This window comes from Archocentrus centrarchus, chromosome 7 (assembly GCF_007364275.1).
Source record: "Archocentrus centrarchus isolate MPI-CPG fArcCen1 chromosome 7, fArcCen1, whole genome shotgun sequence".
Classification (NCBI taxonomy): Eukaryota; Metazoa; Chordata; class Actinopteri; order Cichliformes; family Cichlidae; genus Archocentrus; species Archocentrus centrarchus.
The window spans coordinates 14,921,202-14,948,787 of NC_044352.1; the positions used below are offsets into that span (position 1 = coordinate 14,921,202).

General features: G+C 41.3%; 1 protein-coding gene across 13 annotated transcripts in view; it reads right to left on the reverse strand.

Annotated features, from left to right (window-relative positions):
* LOC115782448 (membrane-associated guanylate kinase, WW and PDZ domain-containing protein 1-like) overlaps positions 1-27,586 on the reverse strand; it is a 96,550-nt gene that overhangs the window by 49,152 nt on the left and 19,812 nt on the right. For 12 of the 13 annotated variants that reach the window (XM_030732611.1, XM_030732610.1, XM_030732606.1 and 9 more), the window contains exon 2: positions 16,804-16,920. In XM_030732611.1, coding sequence (XP_030588471.1) covers positions 16,804-16,920 — 117 coding nt within the window. Of the gene's footprint in view, positions 1-7,137; positions 7,378-16,803; positions 16,921-27,586 lie in introns of those variants that run through there. The other variant, XM_030732612.1, reaches the window with a different exon arrangement.

Sequence of the window (27,586 nt, forward strand, 5' to 3'; positions counted from 1 at the left end):
ACACAAAGTTAACAAGAAAACTCACGCAGGTTTGAGCATCCACCGTTCTCACACATGCACCGAGGAGCCCTGAACTTTTCTTGACATTACCCAAGAGAGGAGTTTAGGAGAACTCAAATCAGAAAGAAATGCAATCAGTAAGGACATTATACAGTCTTTCGCTCCCTGCTACAAAATCTGTGTGAAGTCTAACAGTGCTGATGTGAGAATAGTGCAGCTAATACTCCAATGCATTAACAACCAGAGAGTGGTAGTCCTGAGCCCTGACTCCTGCATGTGCTGGTCAGGCAGCACCCTCACCTAAACTAAACAGTATTAGAGCAAATCCAGTAGTGACAACCTGACTGAACAAGTTATCTCTTCCTGTGTGCTGCATGTGAAAAAGGGCAACCTTGGAAAATGTCCCAGCCTTTTCCAGATAGAGACAAAGAGGACAGAGGTATCGTGTAAATACACATATATAGTGTATTCAGAGTGTGGACTATAAATATCAAGCTAGTAAAGCCAGTTTCTGTCCTCACTGGCAGTTCATAAAAAGCTCCGGAGCAGGGGACATGTGTCCCTGAAGTGGCCTGTTTGAGTGCATGCTGTGACCCACATCCTTACTCCTAATACTGGGCCACTCACTCACTGCTACTGAACATGCACCATAAACTGCAGGAGCATCTGAGCTGTGCTGTGAAATTAATTACAGACCTTGAAGTTGCACACCTTAGAGAAATGTTCTCACCTTAGACTAGATGCTCTGAGTATTGAAATAATGATGTTAAATGGACATCCTCATTCATTCGCACATATAGCGACCGCCTTTGTCTCAGAGAATACGAGCGTTAAGAGGACGTATGCGATGAAGACACAGCTCAGAGAAGCAAAAGCAAAGCATCTCTCAGTTAGGTGCCACAAATAGAAGATAAGGCTGAGATGGCATTTTTTTTTAACAATTATTGTAATGATGGTGCTAGCAGTACTCTCTACAAGCCTCTTCCTAGACATGTCTTGACATAAATATAATGACTGATTTATTTATGCATGTTCTCTCATGATTACATGGATTACACTGACCAAAGATCATTGTATTTAAGCTTTCTCATGAAATCATATAGAGAATTGCTTTAGGTGACGCCATATATATATATATATATATATATATATATATATATATATATATATATATATATATATATATATATATATATATATATATATATATTTCACATTAACTTCCACTTCCACTTGCACAGTTAAAAAAAAAAAAAAATCAAAAATGTAATTTATCTTAAGTTTGACTTGGGTCTAATTTAGAGTTTGCATTCTCCAAATCTTTTTGAAGGCTTCTGCTGCTGCACACTGTAAATGAGCTCCCACACGAGTGATGAGTGGCAAAACATTTAGAGGCCATTTTATCTAGCTTCAGAGAAAAGCAGATTCTAAGGCCATCTGGCTTCTGAATCTTTTACAATGCACAAGGCTTAACTTTCACTGTTTTGGCAGTGCAAAATCCATATTTTTCATCTTATATTCCTCTACATCATCATCACAAATACTGAGCTAAGACCGACCCTGTGAGTATTTCCACAAAGGTCAAGGATAACCATTAAAAAAAAAAGTTTTCTAATGCTAAAAAGTCTTTTACTTTATACTGTTAAAAAAAGATTTCTGCTTGCAATAAAGCTGCACGGCAGCCTTTTCTGCTGGGCTGATGAAAGCTGTGTAAGTTTGTGCTGCCAGAGAAGCTGTTGTCTGTGGAGGCTGACTAAATATTTCATTCATATAGCTGAGTGAATATTTGTATTGTATAAAAGTGGTTCAGGCCTACCAGGGATATCCACATTTAACATAATGCACTATACATGAGCATAAGGAACAAAAGTGAGATCTGGTTCTAATCTTGAACTTTTGAATTAAAACTGCAAAGAATGCAGAGATTTATCAAGTCTTTGGTTTAAAATGCACTTTATTATAGTGTTGTTTTGTAGATACACAACTAAACAACATGGAACGGCAAGGTTCTTGTGACCTGGATCTCCTCCTTTATTCAACCTGAAATATCCCAAATACTGGATTTCCAGATGCGTTGCTATCCAGTCTTTAAGTCCGACGTCCAAATGTTCCTAAATAAACAGCAATGGCACAACCAATGACTGTTCACTATTAAAGATGATTGTAACATACCTTATCAACTGCAACCATTTTCGCTTGTCTTTCTCATCGGTAAAATGACAGCTGAGTGTGTTTTTCTCGAGTCGGATCGATTAAAACAACCAGGGACACAGCATTGTGGCATATTGATCACGTGACAGTTTGGACCTGGAAATGGAATTGTATGTCATCACTTAACAACCAGATAGTAACTGGCTACCTAAACTACCTATATCCAATTTAGATCACCAGTTAACCTACAAAGCATATCTTTGGGAAGAAGCCAACACAAGCACAGGGAGAACATGGTGACCAGTGGATCTTCTTGATGGGAGGCGACAGTGCCAACCACAGTAACAACATGCCACCATTGAAAGCCACCTTTGATTTTTCCAGAACTGATGGGTGAAAACGACTTAAGATGATGAACATCGTAACATGATATCTCCTTTACATTAGCATATTAGCATTTAGCTCAAACAGCAGAAGCATACAACCGCTTGCATGAACTCTTTATGATGCGTATGTGCCCTGGGAGGACAGCCTATCCATCTCTCATGAATTGAAGAAAGCAAAGTACCAAGATTTGGTTGGTGAGGCCATTGCCACAGGATGACATGCAGCCTTATTTCCCATCAAAGTTGGCTGCTGCAGTTTCCTGGCAACATCAGGGAACTATTTCTTTCAGAAGATCAGCTTGGAACCCCAAGAGCTGAAGAAAGCCATAGGGGAGACAACCACGGCAGCTGAGACCAGCTCCACATGGTTATGGCTGGCCAGAGCTCACAGGTGAAACCCTTCTGCAGGTGAAAGCTACTTGTCTTTACTGCCCTACTCAGGGGAAGCATACAGGTTAAAGGGTAAAATGCTGCTGACCATGAGATACCCGCTGAAACTATGGAAGGGTTCCCAATAAAACAAGCATTTGAACCACCTCTCCACCAGACAATCAGGTATAGGCATCTAGTTGCTTCAGCAGTTTTGCTTTTAGCAAAGCATCTTTGATTATTTAACCTATATTTCATATATTAACACAGGTAATATTATTAGATGAAAAAAAAAAAAACGCACGCTAACGTTCTCTTATCGATGTACTTCTCTGTACTGAAGAAACACCAGCACGGTCTATACATTACTAGAATTGGGACCTACTTAACCTGCACAGACTGACAGTAACCCATGATTAGAAGACCCACCCAAAACCCTGAATTTGTAGACTATTACAGCCGTTTTACTTGAGACTCTGTTCAGTGTACAGCACTGAATGGCTCCTGTGTGTGTCATTTCAAGAATGTTTCAAAAGCATAAAATAACATATTTATTATTGTACCAACTCAGGTTGTACTCAGGTGGCCAAGCCAAAAAGTGTGGTTTGAAGAGTTTGTTTTTTACCGAAGGGAAGCCATGAGATAAGCCTCTGCTTCTTACTGTAACTTCTGTTCTTGTAATTTTTTTTCCCATCAGAATTTCACACAGACTTTCCTCATTTGATGTTTCTATTTGTATTGAAAGGTGAAGTGCAGGATGTCAGGCTAAGGGTGACTACATCCTCTGCTCCACTTTCATGTTGTCCTGTTCCGACCTTTGGGTCCGTCGGGTTCACTGTTACCTGTGGCCAAGATAACATGAATACCTCTCCAACTACAATCACGTGGCCTCCAGCTCTGTTCACCTGCTCAGAATTTTGCTCCTATATATATATATATATATATATATATATATGATATATATATCAGATATAAAAGACACAAACTGCCAGTGACAGTGAAATCTTAATGTTTGTAAAATGATGAAAAAACCAACATCCCTCACATGCACACACCACTGCCACTACACCAATAATCACATCCAAACACACACACACACACACACACACACACACACACACACACACACACACACACACACACACACACACACACACACACACACACACACACACACACACACACACACACACACACACACACACAAATCCAGGTGAATATCGTCCTCCTGAGTATTAACAATAGGCAGTGGGCTGACAGTACTCTGGTGACATCTGATACCCTCAATTGCCTTCCTGCTGTTGATGGTCTGGGGAGCTTCCACTCATTGTCTAACACAGACATACACAAAGTTGTAGACACACACAGAGACACACGCACACCGGTTCAGCCAAACATCTGCTGTTTTTAACCCCTGCTGGTTGTGAGTGTGAGCGTAGTGGGGGGGGAGAACACAAAAGAACAAGCACTGACCTGAGAGCGAGAGATTAACCTGAAGACTGGATTTTTTTTTTTTTTTTTTTTAGCAAATTAATGTCAAACAATGCTCTGATAGTTTCAGTAATGAAAACAACAGCTGGATTATTTATTAAATTAGGGTGATAATAAAATGAAACAACAAACTTTATATTTTTAAGACACCTAATCTTGTCACAGCTGCTTGTAACTGTCTTCTGTGCAGCATGTAAACCGTAACAAGAGTATATATTTGGAATTGTTTGCAGCATAAACACACTGTGTTGATGGGGAGGTGTGTGTTATGACAACAGAGGCTGAAAGCTGACGTTAGAAGAACTTATGAGAACATCTGAGAACAGACAGAGCAGAAGGAGGGGCAGAGAACGCAAACAGTCACACAGGGAGTTAGCATGAAACTCTCTTGGGCCTCTAAGCCAATTACTGGAGCTGCATTGATTGAGGGAGCACTTTAAGGCCTCATCTACACAAGTAGTCCCTTAATACACTGGTCAGATGATGGAAGCATCTCAACCGCAAACTATGGTTAGAAGGCCATTTGCATCCATTACAGTGTCAGCTGGACAATCTTTTTAGCAAAGCTAACAAGACTAATACAGAATAGTACAAGATATTTTTCAATTTCAATTCAATTTAAGGTTTTAGGAACATAGTTTGAATCTCAGTTAATTAAAGGACGCAACTTCATCTCGATGCTTGAAGGCTAGAAATCTGCTGCTGTTGCTGAGTTGGCCAGGTTCTGGACCTGTTTTCCTTAGTCCTGACCAGGAGACCAAGGTGAATTTTATGTCCTGAGTGCCATGGCTGTGTTCAATCAGCACTTCAACCCCCCCCCCATTAAAGGAAATGCTGGCCCATAATGATTGATGAAGGGGAACAGGGAGAGAATCAATGTAGTAGCGGCCCTCAGATTAATGATTAAGCAAATAGCAATCCCACTCCAGAGCCTATCAAAGGCTGAGGTGCAGCTAGGAGCACGCCACGCTGTAGCCGGTTCAGTTAACTACCAGTATGTTGGAGATGCTTCAGCAAGGTGCTTCTCCCACAACAAACAAGCAAAAAAATGCAAATAAATGGCAGATTTTAAAAAGACATTAAAACTCTTTATCAAAAAGAAGCAGGTGGTTGATGCGTGTCACCTCTGTGTATGGATGTCAGTACTATTTTAGTAGTAAAACTGTATGTGAGAGTATGGACTGCCTTCAATTGATTTATGAAATGTCAAGAAAGGATTCTAAGTAATGATGCAAAAGGTTTTTTTTCAGTTTCAGCTTCTCAAATCTGAATATTTCACTCTTTTGTCTGTTTTACATGATTAAATTAAATATGTTTATGTTCTGGGCTGTTTGTCAGAGAGAACAAGCTACTGCAGGGCCTGGAGGATTTTTGTAAATGACATTTATTTTCACTACTTTTTTTTTTTTTTTAACATTTTATAAATTAATATGATCATGAAAATAATGATCATATTAATCAAGAAAGAAAATAACTAGGATAGCCCTGCTATTATACATGAACAAATACCTTTTTTGATTGATATATATATTTGTTTGGGTTTGACGAGATTTTCCCATTTGAGTCAAAATGTTACCGTCTTTACATTATTTTGTAAGAAGAAAAAAAAAAACATCTTATGACTGTTAATGTTTAGACAAGGTTGAACATTTAAGACTTCAAAGACTTTAATGCATCTTTTATGAAATACAGAACAATCACGCTATTACAACAAAGTATTTTTGCCAGCATGTGTAGCACTTCTATTTATTGGCACTAGAATACAAAGTTTTCAAGCAATATTTATTTATGTAGAGGGCAGGTTGTGTATCAAAGAGCCTATTTTAGTTTATTTTACAAAATAAAAAAAAAAAAAACCCAAAGTGGTTTCTCACTGTTATTGTTTCTATAAAGGAATGATGGAGTTGCCCATTAAAGAGAAGAAGGGCAGAGGGAGAGAGGCCAGACACACAATACTGCTGCTGCCCAGCACAACAGGGCATTCTTTCAGCTCGCGCCACAACAGTCCTCGCTGCTAAGTCCAGCCGCTATTCTCCTGCTGTTTCCCCAGCTCCCTCCCCATCTCTCCCCTTTCAAAATGGGGGAGAAGCGTGAGGGAGGGGGACTGAAAATGAATAGTGGCCAAGCACATAGAATCTGAAGCATCATTTGCTGGAAATCTCCTGAAATAAATAAAGATTGCAGTCCCCCCCCCCCCCCCCCCCCCCCCTTTCCTACTAGAAACCAGTGCTTTGCTGCAGAAAGAACAGGATAGGAATGGAAGGAAGGAGCTTTCATTTAAAAGGTAAAGCTGAGACAACAGATTAGCTAGTGCACAAGGAAGGGTGACTCAAGGGGGGGGGGGGAATGGAAAGGTGGATGATAGAAATAAAAGGATGTAGCTGCAGAAGCCAGGGGCAAGGCAAACTGTCCTCTAACGGCAGTGTGTCAACAGATCTGTGTTTAAATTAAGCTGCTAATCAAACACCATCTCAGCCTGACAAAAATGCATGTGTGTGCAAGTAGAGATCCACCATCATCAAAGATACACAGCACAACACATTACAGCTTATCAATATCACACCACAAATCTGCATAAGCACTGATTCCCACAGTCTCTTTAAAAAAAAAAAAAAATATCCACCTGCCTGTATTTCTGCCTCTGTGCATCCATCTACTCTCCCCACCCACATCTCTTCCAATGTAATCCCGGAAGGCAGGGCATCACTCCCAGGAGAAGAAGTAAATGTCACAGAATTACCTCTACACTGCTGCTTCTGTGTCTGTCCTTTCTACACGTTCTTCCAAAGAAATATTCCAAAAGATAAATCCAATCAGGTTAAATTCTGCTTTCCATGCTCCATCCAAACCATCCATGGATCATCCAGCTGTCTGTGAGCAAGTGCTAGCTTCCAGCTTGCAAACTCATTGAGGCAGGCAGCTAGTAGGCAGCTGCCGTTTTTCTTCAAAGCTCCACAAGCAGAGCAAATTAGAAGCCCAGCCCAGCTTAGAGGCTAAGCCAATGTGAGCTATTCACACTCCAGTTCCTGTCTGAGGCCAATGGCTGCAGCCCCACAGCCCCTTGCATACTCCCGCCCACTGTCACCCTCCCTCTCTCTTTCTCTTGCTCTCTTCCTCTCCTCTGCCTTTCTCTTCTACCCTTCTCCAGCTATCTTAGTCATAAATATAGACTCTTGGCATTACCTAACACATGGTCCCTCATGATATACAGCCAGCTTTGTGCAGGTGCCTTGACTGAGAATACCTCTCTAGGGTTGAACACTGGGTTAAAGAAGGATATAGAGCACAGACAGATGAGAGGGGCATACAGTAGAAGAATAACACCATACAAATAAGTGTAAATGCTAATGACCCAGTGTTTGCTGGTTGGATCTGTTTACTATCCTTTGCCAGATGAGTCTGTGGGGCCTTGACTTGATTAGGAACTTTGTGGGATTAGGAGCAAAACAGCTGACCAAAGGAAACCTTGTACCTGGCATCACAGGCCTGTACCTGCACAGACATGGACTGCTGCCCAGGCATCCTGACCACAAAACCCCAGAGCTGCCCTGAGGGAAGAGGACTGCAGGTTTTAGTTAGGATTCACATGGTCCAACCTCAACATAAGCCCTTACCGTACCACAGGTAAAAGTAAAAAAGAAACTTGGACACTGCTGCAGTGAGGGACTGGACTTGCCGAGATGGCAATGCTCACCCCCACAGAGAGGGCTTCATCAGAGACTACCTCCAGAATTTAGGAGTGGAGAGGATGGAATGGCCTGCCTGCAGTCCTGACCTCAACCCAACCCACTAGTGTTCAACTGGGTTGAGGTCAGGCCTGCCTGCAGTCCTGACCTCAACCCAATTGAACACTAGTGGGATCAGCTTGGAAGTGCTGTTCATTCCAGAGTGACCAACACAACCACACTGGCTGACTTGCGACAAATGCTGGTTGAAGAATGAGATGCCATCCCACAGCAGTGTGTGATCAAGCTGGTGACCATAGTGAGGAGGAGGTGCCAAGCTGTTGTGGCTGTGTATGGTTCTTCCATATGCTACCGAGGCCACTGTTTGTTTGTTAAATTAATAAACTGTTAAATTGCCAATATGTCTTGTTTCTTCAGACTTCAATCATCCAATCCAATAAATGACACCAAACAAGAGTCAATAAAAGAATAAGCTGTTTGGCATTGGCTGAGAAGATTTGACAAGTTTTTCATGGGTGCAACCCACATACTCAACTCTGCTGCTCAACCCATAAATGCATTTTCTTTAAAATGTGTCACCATTTAAGGGGAAATAAACTGGTTTCCCAACAATACAAGATTCATTTGCCAACTTTTTATGCTAGTTAACTACACTAATGGAGCAAAGATTTGTGTGCAATTCAATATCTGCGATGGCTTTATTAAGAATAAGGGAGTGTTACATGAAGCTACATGAAGACGGAGTTCTATGAAAGTTAAAGCATATCCAATTGTAGAGAATTTGAGCCACAGTCACGGTCATTGCTTGGAGGAACCGGCTAGCTAGAATGTAGGCTCGCTGGCCACCACAGCAGATCCAGATCATCACGAGACACTTACACACAGACTGGTCTGCTGATCATAACAAAGAATCCTTGTTCGGTATATTAAACACAGTTTAGTTCAAATTCTTCAAAGACTTTTAATCATCACACACAACAACAGCTAACCAGTTAGCTATTTTAAAAAAAATATTCTATAAACACTGTAGCTATAGCTGCCTTATTTAACAGTCCCAAGATCTTATTTTGTTCCATGTGGGGCAAAGGTCTCCTACTTTTGCTGAAGTACGACCACAGTCTGGGACTGCAATCACCCCAAACCCAACAGAGAAAACTACAGTACATGAAACACTTCTCAGGCTCTGGCTCATTATGGGGCCTGATCACCTTAACTTGACCTGAGTGACTGGGGTGAGCCTCTCAATAGTTTTCACATCCTTACTCGAGTATTCAAAAGATCAAAGGATGATTGTCTTATATGAGCTCGGTGGGGAAAGAAGAAGGAGGATTTTAAATAACAATAGCCTCATTTTATATTCATGATCACAATGCTTCTTCAGCAGGATTGATTAAGTTGATCTAAGACAAGGGTACAGTTTGTTCTAAACGCCTGGTGCAGGAACAGGAACAGAGGTTGTGCTTTGGTAATGGTAACGTCTGGATAATGTACCATAAGAAAAAGGCCTGACGAGATTGTCAATAACAAAACATCAGAGACCACAGCCTCCGGCGCTGCCTTCCACCCACTTGCCAATCACACTGACAATAAACAAGAAGGATGATTTGCAGTTCTTTTGGCCTGTGTATATATTATGTGATTTACATTAATGGTAGGAAATAACTGCTATTTGTGACTGTATCTGTGAAATGTACTAAATACACCAACACATGCATAAAACATAAACCTCACACACAAAGTCCTTGAACACATAGAGGCTGCACCTGTCCTCATACATCATTACTATGCAAAAACACATATTTGCCCAGCTTCCTCAGTGAGCTTAGAAGTCATCATTTTTCCTTCTTTTGCCTTTTCTAGAGAGAACTGTGTGTTAACGCAGCTGATATTTGGTCACACGAACAAAATATGTGTATGTGAAAAGAAGGCAAACAGAAGCTGGGGCCCACTCATCCGTTACAAGAATGAATGGCCATCATTAGCATGAGGCTCCCCAGCAGCACCCTGCAATGCAGCGACACACACAATGGCGAGTGCCACGCTTCCCCCTGCCGTTCCCCCCAGAGAAGCCCTTTTGTTTGAGCAGCATCTGGACCTGACCTCCTTGTATTCAAGGCTGATGACCCCCCTCTCCGTTCCCTCTCAGCTCTTCATGTCGTCTCTTCTCTCCTGTCCTAACCTCTTCTTAAAAACCTGCTCTGCTTCTAGAGCAACCCCCTCCTCCTCCTATCCTCTCCTTTCCTATACCCTGTCTGTTTATCACATACAGCCCCCCCCAGCTAAGGAGAACAGCAGCCATGTCTTGCTTCTTGAAAAGAAACTGAGTATTAGTGGGCCTTATACAAAGCCTGCAGGGTGAATTAGAAAACCAAAGAGGAAAAAGCACCAGGGCTACTGGCCATCTGTCTCTCTGGGTTGGACGTGCCTGCTCCAAGTGTGCCTGCCCCCCCTTTCCCTCACATAATTCCCACCCCTACCCCCACCTTCCCTGATACCCTTAGCCTATATACACAGCATCAACCACACACACACTGCCATGCATACATCACAGGCTTTGGATGGCGGATGATGATGAGAGTGAAAAAAAGAAGAAGGAGCGAATAAGGATAGAACAAGGAGCTGCCACTTGCCTGGATGCAGAGAGAGCCTGGAGCCAACAAATCAACCCGTAATCCCTTTCTTTGTGTGAACGGCAAACAGAGAAATTTGTCTCCCACAATGACTTCCCCAAGATCGGCAGTAGAGTGGAAAACAAGGAAGCGAGGGAGTGAAAGACAGCAAGGAGGGGAGGGAGAAAGAGAGAGAGAGAGAGCAGGAGATGGAGGGTGAGAGCAGTAGAGGCAGGGAGACGGTGGGAGCAGCTAGAGTGTGACAGAGAGAGACTGAGGAAGGCAGCAGCCACCGCCGAGCCACAGGAACGCTGACACTCACAGGAGGATTTGATGTGAAGAGAGGAGAACGATAGAGCGAGGGAGCAGAGAGAGAGAGAGGGAGGGAGGGAGAGATCAGGTGGGGGAGGGAAGATTGGTTCACTCTGTGGCTCAAAACGCTGGGATAACACAGATAACCCTCATCCGCAAGCAGCAGCTGTAGATGTGAGAGGGAAATGAATCCCACGAGACGGCGACTTTTCTATCAATTGTGACATTTGCTGCACATGATAACAATACCCATCTGTATCGGTGGGGATATGAGGGAGAGGCGGGTGGGTCAATTCAGGGGTGCTCTTCCTATAAACACACATACACACGCGCGCACATGCCCAAAAGCAAAAAGAAATACCTCAGATAGTGTCGGAGCTAAAGGCACCTGTTCGAGTCAAGCAAGGGGAGAGAGAGCAACACATGTACTCAGGAAAGGGGGAGGAGACACGAGAGACAGACAAAGGAAGCACAGGGCTCAGAAGTGTGTCCTTTATTTGACTGCTTTTGTTATTCTGCTTTGTCATGCTATAAGAATATATTTGCATGTGTGTGCGTGTATGTGTTTGCATATGTGTTTGTAGGAGAGACACAAAGGAGGTGGCAGTGAGAGGAGGTCGCCAAAAGGGAGAGCAGGAGGAAGAGGGAGAGGGAGAAAGGGGTAAACAATATTAAAAATTTCAGTGTTCGACTGACCAGCATTATGTTGTGGCCCATTTTGACTGTTGCAGTCATTATCAGAAAAATAAAATAACATGACACACACACACACAAATATAAGTGTGTGTAAATAAAAATTCCCCATTCACTCTGTGGGTGGCCTTTGTCCTTCATGCTCATATTGGGTATTGGAACGTCTATCACTACAGCTTTCTTCCTCTGCTTGTCCAGTTGGTTAGTCATCACCAGTTTCTTCGTCTGTATCTGGAAGTCCCACAGGGTGGTTAGCGCAGTCATACTCAGCCACCTTTGGGACATATCCCATTTTGACCTCAGGACTTCCAGGCCGTACTGGGCAGCAATGTTCCTGCGTACTGTGCCAACCACTTGGTTATGGTGTCTATGTATGCCCAGCCTGGTAGCATCTGTGCTGAGTGCTTGTTCCTGCCATGATTAGTGCCGTCGTGCTGTCTTTCAGTCTAGCTTTGTCAGCCATTGGTTGGATTTTTTGATATCAGCCACTTGTTCTATCTGCTGGTGGAACATGCCATGTCGCCTGTCCTTCCTCTTCTTTCTCAGGTTTCTGCTGCCTGAGGTACTCACTAAGCACACGATCCTTTGTGGCTATCTTCCTGATGTATTCATGGATCTTTGTTGTTTCATCCAAAATAGTGGTTCTGACACTCACTAGTCCTCGGACTCTTTGCTTCTGCTTAGCGTACAGTCTCAGGGTGCTGGATTTGGGGTGAAACCCTCCATGCATGGTAAGGAGCTTTCTTGTCTTGATGTCAGTGGCTTCTATCTCCTCCTTTGGCCAGCATATTACCCCAGCAGGGTATCTGACAACTGGCAGGGCATAGGTGCTGATTGCCCAGATCTTGTTCTTTCCATTCAGCTGACTCCTCAGGCATTGCCTTACTCTCTGCAGGTAGCTGGCAGTTGCAGCTTTCCAAGTGGCCTCTTCATGGTTCCAATTTGCCTGTGGGCTTCCAAGGTATTTGCAGTTGTCCTCAATGTCTGCAATGTTGTCTTCTGGTAGTGCAATCCCTTCGGTTGTGACTACCTTCCCTCTCTTTGTTACCATCCGACTTCACTTCTCCAGTCCGAATGACGTTCCAGTGTCATTGCTGTAGATTCTAGTGGTGTGGATCAGTGATCAATGTCTTGTTCAGGCATACAGTTTGATGTCATCCATGTAGAGGAGGTGGCTGATGTTTGCTCTATTCTGTAGTCAGCATCCGTAACCTGACTTGTCAGCGATCTGGCTGAGGGGGTTCAGACCTATGCCGAACAGCAGTGGGGACAGAGCATCTCCTTGGTAAATCCTGCACTTTATGGTAACTTGTGCATTTGGCTTGAAGTTAGCCTCAAGTGTTGTTCTCTACATCCCCACTGAGTTCCTCATGAAGGCTTTAACTGTTGATCTTGTATAGGTCTAGGCATTCCAGGATACATGTGTGAGGCATTAAGTCATAGGCTTTCTTGTATGCTTGTATGCTCTATCTCTCTGCCCTATAGCTGCTATGATGCCTGACAGGAGTTTCCATGTTGTGCTGAGGCAGGTTCTTCGCCGTTAGTTGTATGGGACTGGTCCCTTCTGGGGATCCTTGGGAATCAGGACTGTCCGGCCTTCAGTCTTATATATACATGGTGGTCTTCTGCTGCTGTAGCCCATTTGCTTTGAGGTTTGAGGTGCTATGCATTTAGATATGCTTTTCTGCATACTTTTACATTCTCCTCTGACCTCTGGCATCAACAAGACATTTTCACCCAGAGAACAGCCACTTGCTGGATATTTTATGTTTTTCCAATGTTTCTTTGTAAACCTTAGAGAAGGTTGTGCAGGAAAATTCCAGTAGATCAACAGTTTCTGAAATATTCAGACCAGCCCATCTGGCACCAACAACTATGTCACATTCATAGTTTGAACTTTGAAAACACATCTTTTTTTTTTTTAATGGAAAAAAATTATGCTGATATCTATACTGATATGGACTGGGTAATATGTTATGAATCAAAGGATGCCACATCAACCTACAGAGACCTGAATTCAAGGACACCCTGAAAATCAAAGTGAAAAAATTATGCAGCAGGCTAGTTCATTTTGCTAAAATTTTATTGCAGTAACTCAAAATGGTACTCAGTAGTTTGTATGGCCCCCACATGTTTGTATGCAAGCCTGGATAGTCTGAGGTGTAACCTGGCGGCATCGGATGGACCAAAACATAATGTCCCAGAGGTGTTCTGTTGGATTTAGGTCAGGCGAGCAGGAGGGCCAGTCAATAGTATCAATTCCTTCATCCTTCAGGAACTGCCTGGATATTCTCACCACATGAGGCGAGGCATTGTCGCACACCAGGAGCAACCCAGGACCCACTGTACCAGTGTAGGCTCTGACAATGGGTCTACAGATTAATCCTGATAACCTATTGTGCCGTTGCCTAGCCTGCAGAGGTCTGTGAGCCCCTTCATGGATATATGTGCCCAGATCATCACTAACCCACCACCAAACCGGTCATGCTGAATGATGTTACTAGCAGCATAATGACCTTCAGTGTTAGTGTTTTTGCTAGTTGGCTATCTTTCACACAAACATAACGTGACACATTGATATTACCTGTTTCCTAATATGGGAGCTATGGGAGTTATGTTAAATTAACCTTAGTTGTGTTTTTTTGTTTTGTTTACCTCATTTTGAGTCAGGCCCTGTGTAGTAGCTACTTTTCTTACACCATTTTCAATTTTATGACCATTCTTATAATTTTTTATTCAATTAAAATGTATTAAAAAATTACTTTTTACACCTTTGTCCCCATTTTTTATTTCAATTTGAATTTATTTAGATCATGTAACAATACACAGAAAATAATTTAAGAAAATGAAGAGAGGCAAGAAATATACCAAATAAAGCAAAATACACTCCAGTATCACTCTCCTATTCTCATTCAGTTTACATATCAAAAAGGAGTGGGAAGAAATACATACTTATTTAATCCCGCCCCTTCTCCTTAGTTATAAGTTAATATTTATCCAGCTTCCTTATTGAAGCCTACATCATCTTGTTTTGTTTTTTCCCCCATTTTTGGCCGCAGCGGCTTTTTTTTAATCTGTAGTGGAGAGAGACAGGAAATGGGGGAAAGACACGGGGGAGGACACGCGGGCAAGCTGGCGACAGGCCGGGACTCGAGCCTGCACCGCGGCTTCACCACTAAGCCACCCGGGCATCATCTTGTTTTTACAACTCCATAACTTTACCTCCATAACTTTACCTCCACACATTAAAGCCAAGTAACTCCATTTATGTAATGTTAGTTGAAAAATCAAAATCAGGATGAAGTAGCAACAATATGCTTTATTGTTTGGTTCCTGACACTGATACTAAGTCATGTTAACAGGGAAGTTTAGTTATGTAGAAGCTTGTTGTACAGGACTGTCTTTTATGTTAATGGCTGATCATTTACACACTTTATCGGAAGTCTAAGCATGTAGACAGTGTAACAGCTCTGAAAACAAAGAGGGTCTTTGAGAGAAACATCTCACTCCTCGCTGACTTTATAGATTTAACATAACCTAAAGTGGCTCATGATGACTCTTCAGTTGCACTGACACATTTCCTCTGTAGCTTTTACCAGTCAACTATTATAAAAATTCAACCTCTTAATAAAGGCACACTTAACTTCTTACTCTTAAAGACAATTTAAAAGGTTTCACTGAATCTGCTGACAGTTATCTCTAAAAACCAAGGGAATCCCAACTTTTTTGGTCTCTGGTCCCAAAAAAATAAGTACTTGGGACTCATCACTCATCATTTATGGCCTGACTTTTAGAGACACGGAGCTGTGACTACAGTATATGTGACTTACCTTTTTTAGATGCTGAAGCTGTTACATTAGCATTTCACTCATGTTAAATATTTTATAGATTTATCTATTTATCTTAACATTTTTTTTAATATTCTGAAGAAGGTACAGTATATGTATCCATGATTTCTCAGGGGAAATAGCAAATAGTCAGAAAAATAGCAAAAAAATTCAATCATCTGGGCCTCTCTCAGACCACCTTGCAGCGGCATCACTTTGTAATTACTCTCCTGTTGTTTCTTTTTTTGTTTTGATGTTTATGTCAACACAGTCCTAGCACGCAGGGGCCTCTCCATCATACGATGAACTTTGCAAGAGCCCAACATACTCATCACATAATCGGACAGGAATCTATTTTCAATATATCAGAACATCATAATCCCAGGCGGGGCACCGGGTGAGGCTCAAAGAGGCGGATTTACCAGTCACATGGCTGAATGCAAGAGAAGGATAGATACCCAGAGACTGAGGGGCAACGAGTGAGAAAGCAAAGAACAAGAGAATGATGCAGAGTGGGGAAAAAAATCCATTAGACTAGAAGCCACATTTTATTAGGAAGCACTGCAATGCAAACAAATGCAAACCAACACCAAGTCCCATTTCAGAGGAACAGGGATAAGTGGCCCTGGTAATGCTGATCCCTTTTTTGCCTGGTTAATTAATGTCTGTAAATATGATAATCAGATAGATTTCTCAAGGGGAAACACATTAAAAGACACACGCAAGCTAAACACATTTACTGTGCTGCATCGCTGAAATGCTTAAGGCCTCGAGTCTCGTGGCCAACACAATTCAAGCAGAACGCTTTGGAAACACAAACATGACATGAGTACAGTAGGAAAATGAACTGAGTAAAGCTGGGCTGTGTCACCCAGCCGCATATCCAATTGTTTGTGACGTAACTGAGCCCAGCTGTGGAGTCTGGCACAGAGTGGGGTGTTTGGCTTGAGCCACGCTTTTTGTATCTTTCACAGTGATGTGAGACAGCTGCAAAAATGGCGCTCTGGCGTGGTCAACACAAGTGGCTTTAATGGGCAGTAATAAGAAAAGTGACAGCGAGGGTGTTTGGAAAATGTATGTTTCTCTTTTCCCTCATTAGAAGCAAAGCTTGTGAGAAATTTAGATGATGACAAGGACATAAAGAGTAACAGGATAATTTATAAGGAAAAGAAAAGAATTCAATTAAAAAGAAATAAAAACCGTCAGTAAATAAGCCATAAAACAGTGGGTCATTAAAACAAGGATGAAGAAATCATGTGAAGAGAAGAAAAATACTCACAAGGCACAGCATGACGATACAGGTTGGCTCGGATTGTCTTCTGCAGTTCGTGGTCAGGAGAAGACTTCTGAAACCTCAAGCTCAGGTAGTGCTTCAGATCCTTGTTGAGCTTGTGACCTGGAAAACACGGACAGGCAAAAAGAGCTCAAGTAAATAAACCTCAAAAAAAGGACATCTTTTCACTGCTGACATGTTTTCATTCAACCTCAAGTAATGTCATGAAAGGCCACGACATTTCCATCGTTCAATCATTGACGGAGCACCACAAAGGCTTTTTTTTTTTCTTCCTCAGACATTAAATGAAAATTACTTATTACATGAAACATAAAGAAAATTACTATGGGCAAATGTAAAGGAAGGGCTAAGGCCATGTCAACAGTTTGAGTACAGCAGAGAAACACACACAGTATTATCCAGGCTTGGATAATTGTTTAAAAGAGTCTCCGATTGGTTGGAATATTCAGGCACACTCATCAACCATCCAATCAGGCGTGAGGATGCTGCTGGCTGAGTTTGAACAGAGCTCCGGCGCTCACAATGGGGCCAGATGGTCAGAGCTCACTCTCACGCCAGGGTCTCATTTAGGACCATTTAATGATCTCCAAATATATCATCCATGTCTGGGAGAGCTGGCAAGCAGTTTTTGGGGGAGGTGCCATGGCCTCCTGTCGGCCTCAGTTCATAGTAGAGGAGTATCTCCTGGCTCTGTGCTTCAGGATGCCAGGGTCAGTGTCCTTACTGGGTAGGTAGTGTTTACTTTACAGCTGGACTTGGAAGGAATTTAATGCTGCAGAGAAACAAAAAAGAGCCCATTTTTAGCTCCTGTAACATAACATATTACGATATGAAACAAAATATATCGAAAAGGTAGACAGATTTGATCAAATTCTTTAAATTCTTAGCTTTGCAGAGCAACATGATCCTGAAGACAGTTAAGTGTTCATCCAGACCTCCCTCATCAGCTTTTAAAGATCAACAGGTGCAAGATAAAAGAGGAATGAATAGACCACAGCTACATTCTCTGGACATGTAAAATAAAGTTTTTTCACCATGGTAGAGATAACAAAAGATAATTATTAAATAATAATTTAATAATTTTCTGTGAGCTATCCTGAACAACTATGGGTTCTTCAGGATAGCTCTGCGATAGACTGGTGAACTCCACTTCTTGCCCTAATAAATTTGTTTAATATGTAGGAAAAAAAATGTACCAAGTGAAATAAGAAGATAAGAGGTAACCTGAAAACTCCCTAGTTTATTTTTCTAAGCTACACTGTTAAAAAAACCAACAACACTGCATTAAAAAATGAAAATGTACTGGTAATTTCTGCCAAGCACTGCTTCCATGAACAGTAAATGGTAAAAGCATCTATTTGTAGTTAAAATTTTAACTGTATGTGTAACTGTTTCTGGGTCCAGTTTAACATTTAACTAAGTGAGTAGCTTAGATCTCACCTAACTCACTGAAGAGTATAAAAAAACCTATCAAATTTTCTTTTAAAGGGTTTCAGTAAAGGGTATTTCAGGTTGGTGAATTCTAAGCCAGGAAGGCAGCAGAAAGGTTTTTGCAGTTTTGGAGGAAGGTGGGGAAAAAAAAGAAACTAGGAGCAAGATCAAAAAGCATGAGAGGTTTAAAAAAAATGCTCTTAAAGCAGAGGAGTACCAGTCATCTGCTCTGAGGTGTGGCCCAATGTGACATCATCATCTGCCCCTGCTTCACATCCACCTCTCCGCCCTCTCCTTGGACATGACTATAAACACTCAAGCAACACTGAAGTGTGAGGCACAGAGAATTAAGCTCCTTATATCAGAGTAACAAAAAACACATCTAAACCAAACAGGATTCGGGGTTACACCGAATGAGATTACAGTTCCAACACAATTTGTTACACATAAATTTGAAGCGCCATGAAAACAATCTTAAAATATAAGGTGATATTAAGCTAAAAGTTAAGATTCAGAAACACTGCTGAGCAAACGATATTTTAGTGATTTTGCTTTGGGGTGTTTTCTGCCCCCAAACTGGAGACAGTGGTTGGGATTCTACTTTGTTCTATCTTTGTTGTACACACACACACACACACACACACACACACACACACACACACACACACACACACACACACACACACACACACACACAGCCCACCGTGTAATTCAGCACAAGCACAGTCAGGTAATTGTTACCTAGCAACCAGCCAGTGCTGACGACCATCATTACAGTCCCTGCTAGGCAAGCAGAAGTCAGATTGTAAAAGGAAAAACAGATACAACAGCATACTCTCTCAGACATGCAAGCGCATGTCTCACACACACACACACACACACACACACACACACACACACACACACAGCTTTAACCCATACAGACATTTTTTCCAATCAGTGCATCCTTTGCTATTTTCATCTGTAGCAATTTGATTTATACAAACAGCACCTCATCTAAAATAAGATATGCTACACATACATTAGTGGGTGCCTTTTCTGTCTTGTCAGTTTTGCTGGTGCAGATGCTTTCCCTGAGATAAGACCGCTGTCAAGAACACCCCCCCCTCCCATGGGTGTTATAGTTAACAGAGGGTGGGCCGCCTAGGTGTCATGCTCCATCAATGAGAAAGTCATCAAATATTCAATATTTATGAGGATTACAGCCATGTGGATCACAGATTACCACTGCACCACTGTAGCGCGTGCATGTGAGTGTGTGTGTGTGTGTGTGTACAGTTCACATGCTGTTTATTTATACTCTACCTGGATTTTTTTTATTTTTTTTTTTATCACAGATGCTGCTGTGCAAAATAAATAAGCAGATGTTATGGTGGTGAAAATGCAGCCCTCTATATATCAAATTGGAAAAAAAATATTTATATCCAGATCTTTAACAAAATAAGTTCCTCTTAGAACCAGAGAGATGGAAAATTCATGGTTTGATTTGATACATATTAGCTGCATCACAGTTTCTGATACATTTTCATTACGGTGAAAAAAAAAAAAAAAAGAGCCTAAGAATCTTTTCAATTTCTTTCATGTTTAGCGATTTACCAAAAAAATAAAAAATAAAACACCGTTTTTTTTTCTTGACCTATTTAAAGTGGTTTTCCAGCAGCATGTGACACAAACAAAGGCAAAGCTTAAAAACACAACAAAAACAACTAAATGTGGTGTAGAAAGTGGAGATAATATCTCTGTGACGACGGCGCTGCAGTGTTCCACAGATTTTTTGAACAATGGACATGCTGAATTGTTCATTTCACCACGTGCTGAATGGAGATCCTTGTATTGTGTACAATAAGAGCGTCATATTGTTACTGGGAATGTGCTGGACATCCTCACACAGCATCTGCTAATCCACAACTTGCTGTCTCCCCTAAATACACTCTTTATAATGCTGTTGTTTTTTAATTTTTATCTTTAAAAAAGGCACATGTTACAGCATTAAAAATTTTGTTGCATGCACATGTTTGCTCTTTTATATCATACAGAAATCTATCAGTATAATCAGCAGTAGCAAATTTATTATGTTAATGCAAATCCTACATTTAATTTCCTGATGCCAGTCAATGAAAACTGAAATTTCAGTTGTTTAGCGGTTGCTGAAGGTCTCAAGGATTTTCAGTTGCCAGCTGGACATCGAGTGCTCTCCTGGCTGTGTAATTAAGGCTTTGGCTAATTACTTACCATTTCTAATTCTGAATATTGAAGTATAGATACTTCATAAAAACAGCATGACAACAACCAAAATTCTAATGTTGCTGCTTTAAAATGCTGAGTTAACAAATCACTGGGTCACATCAATCTTTTATATACAGCCTATGATTAACACTAAACAGAATTGTGGTGTAACAGTTCAGCTGAGCAGAGTTATTAGTTTTGTGCATATTTGGCAGTATAGGCCACTTTCAGCTGCTCCCTTATTCACAACCGATACCCACAGCGGTTAGCTCTGCATGCTTGCTCTAGCAGATTTTTTTTTACCCTGGATGCCCTTCCTGATGCAACCCGAAAGGATTTGTGTCTTCTTCCAGGATTGAACCAGGGATATTTCACTTATTAGGCAAATGTCTCAACCGCTGTAATTTGTATTTGGGAATATAAAGTAAATGGACTAGTTCTTATATAGTGCTTTTCTACTCTAACTGAGCACTCAAAGCACTTATAGAACATGTTTACACCCAAGCACTTCCATGTGTAACTAAGCTAAATGCTTATTGTCTAACACTGATCTTGTGTCAGAGAGCAACTTGGGGTTCAGTATCTTGCCCAAGGATACTTTGACATGCAGGCTGGAGCAGCCAGGAATCAAACCGCCAACCTTCCGATTAGTAGGTCACCTGCTCTACCTCCTGAACTACAGCCACCCCAAAATTGATAAAGTATCAAATTGAAATATTATATGAAAAAAAGCAAAAGCCTTATCGGGCATTCACACAGGAAGCAATTCACTTCTCATGCATTAAAGTTGAGAACATTTGAAGAAAGTGGATTTTTTTGTTCATAGTCGCTTGAAGGTGCCAAAAGTCATTGACTTTCAGTTGTCTCCTGTTGCCGCATCACTGTTGGTCAGCTTTCTGTGTGGATGCAGCTGTAGCCTCAGCTTGATTCATCCTGAGGGAAACGTGACAGAAAGTTGTGGTGCAGTTATAGGAAAAAAGTATCATTCATTCTCTGGGTAAAATAAATGTCTGTGCTAAATGACATGTCAGTCCATCTTTTAGTTCATGACTGACTGACTAACATTACCATCCACAGAGCAAAACTGCTTGGATAGCTAAGAATTTGAAGTGAGACAATTTGCCAGTGAATTAGTTAAATAACAAATAAGAATCTGCAACAGTAATGTGAGATGTTTTACTCAAAGGTCACATACAGTTACTGGTTTAGCATGCAGAATATGAATGCTCTCTTATCTTCTGTAATATGAAATGATCACGGCATATTACTACTGAATCTCCAGACCTTAGTTTTGGTAAACAGTGGTAATAAAGTAAGCTTAAGTAGCTGACAGTGTACAGTACTTTTTTAAGGTGTCTTTCACAAACACATGTAGCCCTTAAAATGTCATATTAGTTTGTAAGTGAAAATAACTGTCTCTAAATGACAAGATGGATCCTGTAAGATGGAGGGAACAGTTTTGGTTTTCATAACAATCAAATCACTCCATCTGGGAAAATCTGAGACACCAGAGATGGTTCTTGGGAGTTAGGATGTTTGTGAAGCTGGCTGGTAAAAGACTGTGTGTGACAGAGATTGGTGCTTTCCAAGCTTGATGAGGCAGAAGAGAGATGTGTGAGGATGTGAGGCCCCTGTCGTCTTACAGATAGACACAGAGCGGGAGAGAGAGATGGATTTAACCCAAATAAGAGTGGATTATACACATCCTCCATGCCTCCAGTCAGCATTACATAACCTTAAATCTAGTTATGCATCCCTGTCTCATTTTGGAAATGGAGGCGGGGGGGCAGCGTGAGCACTTAAAACATCTAAAGAGATGGAGATTTACACATTCTCACATTTATTAAAGTGAATGTGAAAGCAGAGATATATACACTCAAAATGCATCTATGTGATGGACATGTGTGAGGCTATCATAGAGCTCATCTTTAGAAGAGAGATTTGGAGAGGATATAAAAAAAAACCAAAGAAACTCTCATGCATTAAAACATGCTGGCCAGATGACAAGAGCACACAAACATATGGCTGTGGCTGCCTAAAACATCAGCACAAGACTGTGTAATGCAGCTGCAGTCTATAGTATCACAGCGCAGCTGTTGTCACTAGGAGTCACTGCTACTGCCTGTCAATCAGGCCTGTGGAAATAAACACGCCAGGTGGTTAGTGCTGCAAACCGCAGCCTCAGATATCCAAATACCAGTGGTGGTGTGGCTGTTTGTGATTACTTTTATGTAAAAGTAGCCAGCAGCTTATACCGGACCGACATTAGTTTTAGGAAATATCCACCACATCGGTGTGTGTGTGTGCGTGTGAAGCTCTGTTCAGCTGCTGATTGGGATTCATCTGCAATCTTAAAGCTCAACACTGCCCTCTGTGTCTCCAATCCCCGTAGCCAACAGGCCTGCTTCACACTTTCCGTTACCACGGCAACACAGAGCCAACCGGCAAATGACATGAGCCATGTGTGGTCATTATGGGATGCTGCCCCCCAGTGGTGGATCTTAATTATGTGCGTTTTAATAAGAAAAAAAAAAAGACTTGTAGACACTTTAGACCAAAGTGCTTTCACCTTATGTGTAACTTTGCAATTTGACTATTTCGTAGAAAAATATAATTAATCATTCTTTTAAAAGAAGTACAAACAGGTGGATGCTACTTTGACTTTGGTGACCAAAGTTATTCTTCCACCTCTGCCACCAAGGTGTTTGTAATATTAAAAACAAGCTGGACAGCATGTAAAAATTGTCTGCAACCAAGGTGTGACAAATCTTGTGCAACGTTTTTAGAAAAAAAAAAAATTCAACACAACTGTTTAATCCCAAGATAAAGACCACACAAGCAGGTGTAGTTTTATTCTGGCCACAGCAGAAGAAAAAAAAATCCCTAAATTACAGCTGCTCTCTGAGAGAATGCTGCACAGTTTATACTCCACAAGTGGCAATTACTATAAGAAAAATATGTATTATATCATGAGATAGCAACACTGGAAACCTTAAATGCTTGTTTTCCCTTTTATTTACATTCAAACAGACTCAAAACAAACACAAACATCCCCAAAGATAACTCTGTAACACCAGCAAGCCTCTGGAGAAACCTTCCTCCTCCAGAGGAAGTTGCAGCTGGCACAGATTAGGTGTTAAACGGTAGACAAGTTGCCCTTATTATGTGTAGAGCAGGACAGTCAATCCTGCAGAGGGACACACACACACACACACACACACACACACACACACACACACACACACACACACACACACACACACACACACACACACACACACACACACACACACACACACACACACAGCAGCAGCAGCACCTGTGGTGATGACAGAAGGATTATGGCTTAAGACAAAACTCACTTCCAAACAGAGGGTGTTAGACGAAGGTGACCGTGTCAAGATATTTGGGTATATGCCAGGTGTGCCACCCATCGCTCTTTCAAAATTAAGGATTGCTGTTGTGTTGTCTTTTAAAGAAATAGTTTGACATTTTGAGTCACACTCCTATTCAGTTTCTTCCTGAACGAGCTGGAAGATCAATACCTCTGGTGTCTGTGATGATGAAACCCGCAGCTGACTGGCTTTGCTAAGCACAGAGACTGGAAACAGAGTGGAAAGTGGCATAAAATCTTAACTAGTTTTTGTTCTGTTCAGTCAGGGTCAACCTAACTCAGCACTATGACTAACCATCTGTTTAACCGGTAACTTACAGGAGATAGCAGATGGGTCATCTGTATCTGTCTATATCAGGATGAGATGAATTGTTCTACAGAACTACAAAAACCCTGAAAGCCTTCTCAATCACAGCTTTACTGACAAGGCTCCACTCTGACTGCAATTCTATCTGTTGGAGAACAGACAGTGGCACAAAATCACACATGGACTGAATCAGTTTCTGTGAAAGTTTCAAGTCATCTCAAGCTGATAACCCTGAGCTTAAACAAAGAAATGGTATTTCCTCCAGAGGACAAATAATATTGTATTTCCTCTGCTGATTCCAAATAATAGCCACAGAGAAGGAACTGGAAATGTTGATTCTTAAACAGTAAATTCCATTGTTTCAGCAGCTTCCTGTGGGTCTCAGGACATCCCGCCAGTCAACATTAGACTCTCCAGTTACAGATGAGAGCATTTAACTCTGCATTATCCAGTAATGTAAGGAGGGGCTGCCTGAGAGAGGTTAACATTGGGTGGGATGCAAGAGACAAAACTAATCAAATACTCCTGCTCTCAGTGATGTGCCTTACTTGGTGTGATAAAGTAACTGAAATCTCCAGCTATTACACATCCATTATCCTGGTCAGACAGCTGATACAAAGACTTGATAGTAGTGATATTAAACATGGGCCTCACAGTTTTGCTCATGGGAACTGAATGCATATACGTGATTTCTGTCCCTCCCTCACACTCATATGCACATACAGAGACAGAAAAGAAGTGTATTTAGGGTCATCTGTACATGTTCACCACTAGCAGCTACGAGCCCTGCAATCAGAGCGGCAGGGGCGGAGAGAAAACAAACAACAATCACAGATAGGTCTGCCATACAGCTATGGACTGGTCCTCTGCCAGCTCCTCCTATAATTACCTCCATAACCAGCCACACCCAGAACTCCTTTCATGTTACTCCCACTGTAAGCCTGCTCTCAGTGGGACTATGGAGAAACCAGATAGGAGCCCAAGTGACACCATCTTATTCAGCAAATGTTTTTTTCCCTCCCTTAATATTTAGGACACTTAGTTTTCTCTTACTTAGATTAGCTAACATGAACCAAAAGTCATTCTATCAAAGGAGTTGATATGGCTGATTTTAGCTCCCATAGTACAAAGTGCATGTACTACATTAATGCTATAGAAATCTATGACAGCCTTTTTTTTTCTTTTTTTTTTATTGGTGAATACTTTGTGCTTAAAACTTCACTGGTTTTTAGTATGATTTGATATGAAGTTCTGGAGGTAATTTTGAATGTGCACTGAAGCAGGGTGTGCTGAATTCTGAGGGCAATGCTGGTATTTGTACCACTAGTGAAAGTGATTAAAAAAAAAAGAAGAAGTAATTCTTTTTAACAGGATCATATAATACAAGTAATATTGATCCAGATTCCTTATATCTGTTTTCAGTTACATTTTTATTTTTGATGAGCAGAAGATTTAAGTAAAAAAGTTAACAATGACACTGACTTTAGCTCTGCAAAGATTGCCTGTCAGCAGCAACAACAACAAAGCAAAGCTGATCAAAGACTTATATTTCTCATCACCACATGAGTGTTTTCTTTCTGTTTTGCATTTCGCTGCATATTTTTGGACTGCCATATCTCATAAATGCAGTTCTATTGTGACACAAAGAGGAATAGAACAACTTACACTAACAACAGAATGGTCAAGAAAGGATTGTATTAGGCCTTTTTTTTATTATTATAATTACTGACTAATCTGACAATTTTTTTTGTCAAACATGAAAAATGACAAACATTAAAAAATGTTAAGCATGTCAAAGGTGGCTCCATAGTGAACGATCAATTCTGGGAGGAGACACAGATCCCTCAGGGGTTGCATCTGGCATTAATATGTGCCAGATCAAACATGTGGCACTGCCAGCTGTGGTGACCCCTTGTGAATAAGGGAGCAGCAGAAAGTAGCTATCTTAAAGGTTACTTCTTTTCAACACAATTTCCTTTTTTTTTTAACTGTACAAGTATATTTCAAAAACTTTCTCGTTTAAAGAAAAATCCATCAGGATGGTCATTGCAAACAAATCCAACTCTCTTAAACCAAAGAAACACTTTCACATGCCTCCGATTTGATCTCTTTATTTTGGTGTGGCACAGCAGGCTATGATTAACTGTAAAACACTGACAACTATTGATTACACAATCCATTTTTAAGAGCTTGATACCTTGAAAATGTACGCCCTCCTTCTCTGCAATTTTTAAAGGCTAGAACATTTCAGGGGGCCGGTCTGACTGCTGCTCTGTGTAGTATTATTTTGAATAATATTATCCAGAGTGAACACCACACAGCTGACAAAAAAAAAAAAAAATGTTGGGCCCTCTGGTTTTGGTAGTTTAACATGCAGAAATGTATGGGCAGGCCAGTCCTGACCCAGTTCTCCTGTGCTGAGTCAGAGTCAGCAGAGCATGATGAGAAAACGAGTTTGAAGGAAGAGTCAGAGTCAAAGTCACACACACACACACACACACACACACACACACACACACACACACACACACACACACACACACACACACACAAAAACACACAAGCACACACGGCTAAGCAAGCAGAGGCAGTATGTTCCACTCCAGTGCACTGCATCTGTTCATTACTAAATATAACCAGAGGAACCCAGGCCTACCGTTCCCTCTGCTCTCTGTTACTAGCTGAGCAGGACAAAGGTTGAAGAAAGAAAAATGCATAAGGGGGAGAATCAAAGGTTTATTCAGTTGTGAAAACTAAAAGAAAGACTAGAAAGTTGAGGTTTGAAGAACGGGTCGATCTAATATAATGTGGGCACGATCCAAGATAAACAGCTGAAAATATTTTAACACAGACTAAACATGAACAGATTTTCCTGTCAAATACTGGAACACCAAACTCAACACACTCCAGATGGCAGGATCTCTATTCTTATCCCTCAGGTTCATTTGTAAAGTGAAGGAAAAACACTTCTTTGTGCCATGTTTCTAAAAAAAAAAAATTGCACACAAAGCAACTATTTTAATACACCATTGTATCTATTTTCCTCCCATGGGTAACACGTGTAAAAACACTGATGCTTTGGGCGAGATGAATCCTCCCTGGTGCTGATAGAAAGCATCAAGCTACAGTTGTTGGTATGTGAGTATGCCATCAGTTCTAACTGGTTGCTTCTGCTAAATGTCATTGCCTGCCTGGCCGTCACATGCACAAAGGGCCCCTCTGTCATTAAAGTCCCCTCTTTCACAGGAGCCAATGACCACAGGCGATGAGACAGAGAAGAGATACGTGTCCCACCTCTTCTTTCAGTCCCTCCCGCTCTCCCTCTCTCTCAACGGCTGCAGCCGTCTGGAACACATCACACCACAGGGACAAGTATGTCATCACCAGCCAGCTAATATAATGAAGCACAA